Consider the following 10,022-nt stretch of genomic DNA (forward strand, 5'->3'; position numbering starts at 1 on the left):
TAAGGACAAACATTTCAATGGTCTCTTTACTTTTATTCTTTTCTAGAGTCTTGTTTCCCCTAAATCAAACTTAAAATCTACAAAGCAACAATGTCAAAGTTCCCTTGTTTAAAATGCTGGCATGGAACATTGTATATAAAACTCTTATAATCTGGCCCATGCTTTGTCTTCTGTTATTCTGTGTCTATAATTAGTCAGTTTAAAAATACTTATTGAGAATTTGTGTGTCAGACATTCATTATAGTATCTCCAGAATTGATAAGAATGCCTTCAACATAATAAGAACTCATTAAATAGATTACCTTTTAAATGAATTTTTTCAGCTCTTATTCACTATTGTCATACTTTTGCTAAGCTTGACTAACTGTTCCTACCATATCCTGTATTGCTTCATAATTACCATAGTTTCATCTTTGGTTGAGTTATAAAATAAATTAATTCATAAATAAAGGGTACAGGGTCCATGACTCCTTGTATAATGGCATCACCTAGTCCAAGTCATGGTCTTAGCTAGATGTTTCAATAGCTTCTTAACTCTTCTACTCACTTTTAGTGTAACCCCTACCTCCTTGGTCCAATAGGATGTTTTCTAAATGCAAATCTGAACATGGTATTTCCCAACTTAAAATTTAGCAAAAGGTCTACAGTGAACATAGGATGAAATTTTAAATCCCAACCAGATTCATACGGCCTTGAATATACTTGTATATCTCTCAAGGTTTGTACCCATTTCTCCCTTCCTGCTTCTCTGCATTCTACCATGCTAGATATTCTACCACTCTAATGTCTGTAACTTCCTCAGAGAAGGTTTCCCTAATCCTCTTGACACCAGGAAGTTTAGGTATTAAACCTTCTCATAGGTCATTGTACGTCTCCTTAGCATGCATCACAGTTGAATAGTTATTTGTTAAGTTAAATTGAAGATATATTTGTAGACATCAATTAATTTTGATGTTTGACACTGACAATACCTGTATGTTCCTAGCTAACTATTCTGTATTTTAAGCTTCAGCTCACCTGTCAACAACTCTAGGTGCCTTCGCTAATCAAACTTTACACCATTCCCATTCTTGATTAGATTCTTCTTGTCAAGGTGATCCCTAGTGCATATTTCTATCAGTGCATTTAGTACAATATATTACGGTTATCTCTTTATGAGTCTGTTTCTCTCCAGAGACAGTAATTTCCTTCAGAGTAAGCATGATGTATGATTCACAAGTACTCAATGAAAATTTATTAAATACACAGATTTGTTGTTGTTAAGTGCCGTCGAGTTGGTTCTGACCCATAGTGACCCTGTATAGAGTTTCCGAAGAGTGACTGGTGAGCTTGAACACTGACCCTGAGGTTAAAATCGACTTTTCAATCCAGCTCATTAACCCTCCATGCCACACCAGGACTCATACATCATTCTATCTAGAATAATGTAAATTAATAATGTAAAATTTGGTTATGAATTGGGCTGCTGATCTCATGGTTCTCAGGAGAAGGATGAGGCTTTCTGCTCCTGTGAAGACTTACAGCCTCAGGAACCCTATACACGGTGGCTGGAAATTGGAGCCGACTCCACGACACACCACCACCAAAATAGCAGTTAGGTGAACTCTTGGTTACAAGTCACATAGGATCACCTCAATGGTAAATTTATTTGAACTGATAAACTAGGAACATTTAGGATACCCATCATACATTCACCTAATGTTGTTACTGTTGTTAGTTGCTGTCAAGTTAGTTATGAGTTATAGCAACCTCATATACAGCAGAACAAAACACTATCCAGTCCTGCATCATTCTGACAATCGTTATGTTTGCGCTCATTGTTACAACCACTGTGTCAATCATCAATCTTACTGAGAATCGTCCTTCCTCTTTTGCATTGACCTTCTACTTTACCAAGCAGGATGTTCTTCTGAGGGTATGGTCTCTCCTGATAACATGTCGGAAGCATGTGAGACAAAGATGTGCCATCCCAACTTCTAAGGATTATTCTGGCTGTACTTTTCCCAAGGTAGATTTGGTCTTTCTTCCAGCAGTTCACAGTACATTCAATAATCTATACTAACACCATAATTCAAATACAGCAAATCTTCTTCAGATTTTTTTGTGTCCAGTTTTTGCATGCTTATCAGGTGATTTAAAATATTATAGCCTCAGATGCATCATAGTCTTCAAAGTAACGTCTTTACTTTTTAACACTTTAAAGAGATTTTTTGCAGCAGATTTGCCCAATGCAATTTGTCATTTCATATCTTAACTGATGTTCCCATAGGCATTAATTGTTTATCCATCTAAAATGAATTATTTGACGACTTCAATCTTTTCTCTGTTATCGTGACATTGATTGATTATTGGCCCAGTTATTAAGATTTTTGTTTCCTTTATTTTGAAAGGTAATAAGTGCTAAAGGCTGTATTCTTTGATCTTCATCAGTAAGTACTCTAAGTCATCTTTGTTTTCAGCAAACAAAGTTTTAAAATTTTCTAAACAAATCCTGAATAAACAAATCCCACAAAATTTATTTTCAAAGGACAAATTAAACCAAAATAGAGAAAAGTATGTAAAATTGTTTTTATGCTAAGTCTAAATAATTTGTATGAGAATGATTTCCATTGGATATCCATTGGATATTGTGTGTTCTACTTAACCCTGTATCTTACTATCAATAAATAGATAGCTGTTTTAATTGCAGGATTTATCAGAGCTAATCAGGATTATGAATATTCAAGAAAGCATATAGTAGACAGTGTTTCACCAACTAAAAATATCAGTCCTAATTCCCTTGACATTACATCCTGACATTCTGCATCAGGTAAGGGGTTCTAAGTTTAGATCATGTTGCTCGCAAATTTACCCAAACACTCTAGAGAGATCTGTTTTCTTCTTTCATAATAACAGAAGTTCCAGATACAAAGAATACTTGCTGAATTGAATTGTGGCTTTACATTGACTTTGAATAAAGTCACTTGGAGACTTACCCAGAAGTCATTCATCCTTAAGTGGAATTGGCCTTTGATTTATAGGATTTATAGTGATTTCACCCACACCCAGTGTATGTGGTTTAGGTAAGTTAAATCCAGTCATGACCATGTGATCCAGACTTAAATTTATTACATCATTCTTCCATTAACAATAGCATTAGTTTAAGAATGAGCATAAACTGACCAAAGTGAAACCAATGAAAATCAGGTTAAGGATTTTAGATGGAACTTTGGGAAAGGAGGCATGCTGTTTTCCAATAGGACTACTAACAATTAAGAGTGATGTGAGCTTGGTACTGTGAGGAATCATGCTGCAGAGCCTGTGGATGGGGCCAACACAGAAAAAAAAGGACCAGAAATGGAAATAAAATAGAGTCTGACCTTGTTTGAGCTCCTCTATCTTGTCTTAAAACCTCTCTACACAGTTTTGAACTTTCCAGAACTGTGAGACATTCATTTACCACTTTTGATCAAACAATTTTAGTTGAATTCTGACATTTACAGTTTTAACATTTCTGAATTCTATATGAGCTAAATTGAGCTAATGCATATATAGCCATACTAGATGGTTTGAAAAAGAACTATGCTACCTCTGGCAACAATTTTTAAAAAAGCCCTTCAAATTTATTACCCATAATCTAAACTAAGTTATGGCTTCCTTTCAAAGTCAACTCATTGAATATCTCATCAATGTTACTGTTTATACAAAATGCAGTAACATTTCCACCAGTAAAGAGTCATTGTTTGTCATGTACATAAAGGTGAAAACATAATGCAAAATAAATGGATAATTATTAGATGACATGATGCAAATTTAGAAGGACAGAAAATGATTTGATCAATTCATAGTCAATGAATATACCTCAATTCATTTATAATTTGAATAAATATCACAAGATCTTCTGAAGATGCTTATCTCAATACCACAAAGTTAGAAATTGATTTTTAATTCTGAGCTGGCCATTGATTCTTTTGTCTATAAAAAGGACATGTTACAAAAGTAAGGAGCAAATAAACCATGATGATTATTTTTAATAAGCAACTTTGAACAGACATAAATCAAATGTAGAAGTTGTGCCTATGACTTTTAATATTTTTTTAAGGAAAACATTAGTAGAATTATCAACAAGTCATAGCACTTGCTGATATTTCCTCCCAGATAAATCTTGCAACCCGTAGCCACTCTGCAGTGATTTGAAGCAACAGTGCTGCTCTTAACATTTACACTTGGTTGATGAGAAAATGTTGAAATACTCACAAGTATGCTTATTAAGGAAAAGAAATGGCAGTGCACACCAGCTGTCTCCAAATGTTGACAAGGGACACAGAGGCAAAGGAGAGAGTGCCTGCAAAAGGCTAAGTCTTACTTGAATAGCAAGTGAATCCAGATTTCTAGTGCTTCTTTAAATACATTGATCTACATCTGTTTATCAAAAAATATATATCTTATAAATGAAAAAGGAAAAGACACTATCATAAAGAAACTGAGATTCATTGAAATGTAGATATTCACATTATCAAAGTGATAAAAACTTTAGGGCATGAATTAGTTTTTCATTAACATTTGCCTCTGGTGATTAGAGGCAAAGTCAGTAAATTATGTAATGTGTTTATCTGGTAATTTAGTCATTTACTTGATGGATGGGAAAAAATTGCAAAGGAGGGTTAGAAAGTTACCTGCACATACTTTTCAGTGTACCAAAAGATTTATTATAAATGCAGCATATAAAACTTTTAAAATGCATTTAACTTTTCAGAAAGGTAATTCATTAATAGCACTATAAAAGCATATGAAGCAGGAGAAGGTGCTGCAGTTTATTTAAAGTGCTTTATGTGGTGACAAGCAATATACTTAATGTAATCCAAAGAGCTATGGTAAAGGGGAATGATTGAATTCATCATATTATGTTCCTGTTTGGTGTGTACCTTCATTTCTTTCACTTCATGAAGTTAAGCTTCTGGAATGTGGAGGTTAACAAGCTGAGTGAAAAGATGCATTTCCTTACTAATTAAGTGATTATGAATTAAGCTGCGAACTGCAAGGTCAGCAGTTCGAAACTACCAGCTGTTCCACTGGAGAAAGATGAGGCGTTTTGCTCCCATAAAGATTCACAGCCTCGGAAACCCTGTACAGGGTCACTCTGAGTCAGAACTGACTCCATAGCACATAACAACAACAACAACCTTTACAATAAACCTTTCTCTGAACAGTTTTCTTTTTTTCCCTTTATTTTGCAGAATGTGCTTTATATAATATAAAAGCTCCAGTTTTATTTTTCTTTGAATAGAAAGGTTAAATCTATGATATACTGCTCAGTGGACATGTTTAAGAAATACTCTGGTTTCATGAACTTTAAAACCAGTAGGTATAAAGAAAATAAGTAAAGTAAGAATGTACCTGTTGTGTGAAGACTGACCTGTCTGTATTGTTTCAATTATATAGCTGATAAGATGGACCTGTCCATTGGTGAGATTACTGTATTTCTCTATATACGTAAACATTATACACACCCAGTATAAAAGGGTCAACATCTTAACAGTAACATTGGATTCCTGTAATTGCTCAGAAAATAATTTAACTTTCTTTGTTGTGGAAACAGTCTGCGTATTCAATTTTTATGTCAGCATTTCTCTTGAATTAACCATTATATACTTTTTCAAGAAAACTATAGTAAAACTGGAATCAAAATCAAAATGCAGTTTCACTGCATTTAAATATAGAATAGTATGAGTATGGTAAAATAACTGGCTTTCATTCAACCAAAATATGCTGAAGTTACAAGTAAATGGATATGCTTTGCAAATACGAAGCAGGGGCTCCCTCTGCATAACCATCTGAGCATTGCTTTTGTCTTTTAGATTTTATTATATTGATAATAAAATCAAATTCCCTAGAAAATCAGAATTTTTTGTTGTTGTTTTTGTTAAGTGCTGTCAAGTCAGTTGGATTCATAACAACCCTGTATATTAAATTATATTGTAATTGTATATGAAATAGTATTGCTACATTGGATTTGAAATCATGATGACAATATCTCCAGCTATTCAATCTTCCCACCACTTGTTAGTCAGTTTGTTGTACTCTGGTAAGTTATTTGCTGTGAGTCTGGAAATTATATGACCAACATAGTTATCCACGGTGAACATGTTTCATGGAGAATTACTTATAAAAATTTGGACAATGGAAACCTTATGGATAACCCCTAGGGTTGAAACACACTCAAACTACCACTGGGGAAGAGCTTCCTCCAGAAGTTGAGTTGATCTTAATGGTGTGGGTACAATAAAGTTTTCAAGGACTTTATTAGCTAGCTATAAACATCCATTAAAATTTGGACACAGACTGTGCAGAATATGAATCAAAATTTTCAAAGCCATAAAAAATGAAATGTAAAGCATAAAGATAGATATATCCTAGGTACTAATAAGTTGAAATATATTGGAATTGGCCAGTTTATGTCAGACATACAATCTTCTGTGTTGTTGTTACGTGCCATTGAGTCATCATAGCGACCCTGATTAGGGTTTCTGAAGAGTGGCTGGTGAGCTTGAACCACCAGCCTTGCAACTCAAACTATCAACTTCCTTCTGGTTTCAGTTTCCTTCCTCAGTTGAGCACCCAATGATACCAGGTCAATTCTTTCAGCAATTATTTCAGATTTTCATGCATCTTTTGAATAATTGATGGCTATCATTTTGACCAGCCATTCAATACTTCTCTGTTGTTACCTCACTTTAGCTCATTGTGCCTTTTAACCAAATGACCACCTAGAGTTAATGTTTGTTGAAAATGTGTTTTAAAGAATATGCAATGGTCACTTTTAATACAAAATACACTCCACAAGTAGGTCATAGTTCTACATTTTAGAACCTCAGTGCCTAGCACAGGTTCTGGTCAATAAATCTAAAACTATTTGGAAACAAGTTGATTTAGACTCATGGTACCCCATGTATAGGAGTCCCGGTGTGGCACTGTGAGTTAATGCATCAGACTGCAAATGCTTGAAAGGTCAGCAGCTCAAGCTCACCAGCTGCTCCTCGGAAACCCTATACAGGGTCACTATGGGTCAGAATCAACTTGATGGCACTTAACAACAACAACACCCCATGTATGCCAGAGTACAATTATGCTTTATAGAGTTTTCAATGACAGATTTTTCAAAAATAGATCGTCAGGTCTTTTTTCCAAGGTGCCTCAGGGGTAGACTTGAATGTCCATATGCATTAATTATTTGTACCACCCAAATCAATAATAAATGCTTAATAAAATCTTATTGACTGAGCAAATAATCTTATGAACAAAAATTTTATATAAACTCTTATATACAAACTGACAATTAAAGTAAAATGGCAGAGTGAAAGAAAGTGATCACTATAATAAAAGTAAAGAGAATGGGGGAAATGCTGAAACCGAAGTATTTAGGTGTGGTGGGTTACACATTAGGCTGTTAATCACAAAGTCAGAAGTTCATATCCACCAGCTTGTCCATTGAAGAAAAATGAGGCTTTCTGCTCCCATAAAGATTTACAGCCCTAGAAACCCTGGAACTGACTCAACAGCAGTAATAAACATCTCGTTCTCCATTTATCTTTATTAAGTGACAACAAAAACATCATATATCCCATATGAATGGTGATGTAGAGATGTCATAATTGCCATTCTAGCCTACAAACTAAGCCAAGGATTCACAACTTCTCTGTAGATTGAATTCTCTAGCAAAAGCCATCATTACATAGTGTTTAAAATGCATCCCCAGTGAGCATAATGTCTAAACCACAGCCAGGTTTAGTGGAAAGCACACTTGTCAAGGAATTGCTGAGTTGGTTCTAGTTTTGACTATGGCAAACCATTGTTTTCTTAGAGAACTTGGTTACTTTCTCAGGATTCGGGTTCTTTATTAGGAAAGTGATTTGATTAGATTATTTCTAAGGCTGCTTGACTCTAAAAATGTATTCTAGTATGATCAGATTTTAATTTTAAGGCCCTTATTTCTTATTCTTTGTGTGTGTGTGTGTGTGTTTCAGATCTTTTTATTCCTTCAAATTTTTCTTTATTAGGAGTGACTGAAATACAAAATAGAATTGAGTCCCATCATCATCATCATCATCATCATCATCATCAGTATCATCATGGAAATGGCTTTAAGAGAAAAGTGGTCACATGAATATTTTTGCTTCCCATTTTCAACCAGTAGATAGTTGCCATGGTTATAGACAGCCAACAGCCTGTCAAGAATGCTCAAGATGTGTTCTATAATACAACATGCCCATTCACAGGGGAAAACAAACTAGGAAAGAACTTATGTGTACTTCTTGATTTCATCATACAACACAAGCACAAAAGCGCCACCCATGCCTCTGAACACATTGGACCATGCACCCTTGAAAAAAGCTTTGCCTCCTTCGTCACATGCAATCTTCCTCCAGCAGTCAACCGTGCCTGTGTACATGATATCAGTTCCTTTCAGCCCTGACTGCATCATCATGCGACGACGAACAGTGTCGAATGGGTAGGAAGTCAACCCAGCCACAGCCATGACGGAATGAGCGATCATCCAGCTCACAAAGATGTGAATATTCTTGGGATCTGGAAGCATTCCCTTTACAGTGTCATAGATACCGAAGTAGGCAGCCCGGTAGATGATAATGCCTTGCACAGACACATTAAAGCCTTGGTACAGACCCTTAATCCCATCAGACTTGGAGATCTTAAGCAGGCAGTCACCAAGGCCTTTGAACTCTCTTTCGGCACCAGCTTTCCCCACATCAGCTGCTAGACGGGTACGGGCTAAATCAAGAGGGTACACGAAGCAAAAGGATGTCGCCCCAGCAGCACCACCGGATGCCAGATTCCCGGCAAAGTAGCGCCAAAACTGGGTCCTCTTGTCCACACCACCCAGGAAGATCTGCTTGTATTTATCTTTGAAGGCAAAGTTGAGAGCTTGGGTGGGGAAGTATCTGATGACATTGGCCAGGTTACCACGCCAGAAGGACAGGACTCCCTGCTCCTTGGGGATCCGAACCACACAATCAATAATGCCCTTGTACTGCTTATCTGCGGTGATTTGCTTGCTGGCATGCTGCACCTGCAGCAGCAGCTTGACCCGTTCGAAGGGTGCTACCGCGGTCTTGGAGATGGCCGCGGCCACTCCACCTGCAAGGAAGTCCTTGGCGAAGGACACAGCGGCATCTGTCATGTTGAAAGAGGAGGAAGAGACGGCGTGCTGCAGTAAAAATGGAACCGAAACCGGCTTTGACTCCAGGACTCTCTTATTCATTTTTATAAGTAAAGATTACCATTCAGCTTTTTCTTACCCCCCAAAAAGGTTCCTTGTCAGCATTTCAAGATGCTAACATATAAACTTTTATACACTTCTGTCTAACACATAAAAAAATGGTAATTTCTCAGATACTTGAATATTTTCAGTCTTCATAAAAACATAGCGGTATGTCATATTATTTACTTTAGTCAGTTTAGTGATGAATAATATAAGCTAAATCATTAGAGTTGGAGTTTATTTTATGTTTTTTCCACCTCTTAAATTGTGTGTTACAACATTGTGTGCCAAATTAATTCATCAGATTAAAACAATGCAAATTCAGATATTAAATATCTATTAAAACCTTGTGCACTTTAAAGTTATTTTCACAATGTTGTCTCTTCACTATGCAGATTATCGTTACTATCATCATTGTGCCCATTCCAAAGAGAGGTGACCCAACGGAATGCGGAAATCATTGGACAATCTCTTTGATATCTCAAGCAAGTAAAGTTTTGCCCAAGGTAATACAGAGAACTTCCAGAGGTTCAAGCTGGATTCAGAAGAGGCCGTGGAACGACAGATATCATTGCTGATGTCGGATGGATCTTGGCTGAAAGCAGAGAATATCAGAAGGATGTTTACCTATGCCTTATTGACTACGCAAAGGCTTTCGATTGTGTGGATCATGACAAGCTATGGACAACATTGAGAAGTATGAGTATTCCAGAACACTTAAACTGTACTTCTGAGAAATCTGTACCTGGACCTAGAAGCAGTTGTT

At 36.2% G+C, this 10,022-nt stretch overlaps 1 protein-coding gene across 1 annotated transcript; it reads right to left on the bottom strand.

Annotated features, from left to right (window-relative positions):
- Positions 1-8,278: 8,278 nt before the first annotated feature.
- Positions 8,279-9,187, bottom strand: LOC102836383 (ADP/ATP translocase 2-like). Its single transcript, XM_006834416.1, has one exon. The coding sequence runs from the start codon at positions 9,173-9,175 to the stop codon at positions 8,279-8,281; it is 897 nt and encodes a 298-aa protein (XP_006834479.1). The 5' UTR covers positions 9,176-9,187.
- Positions 9,188-10,022: the final 835 nt, after the last annotated feature.

Source organism: Chrysochloris asiatica, unplaced genomic scaffold, assembly GCF_000296735.1.
Source record: "Chrysochloris asiatica unplaced genomic scaffold, ChrAsi1.0 scaffold00011, whole genome shotgun sequence".
Classification (NCBI taxonomy): domain Eukaryota; kingdom Metazoa; phylum Chordata; class Mammalia; order Afrosoricida; family Chrysochloridae; genus Chrysochloris; species Chrysochloris asiatica.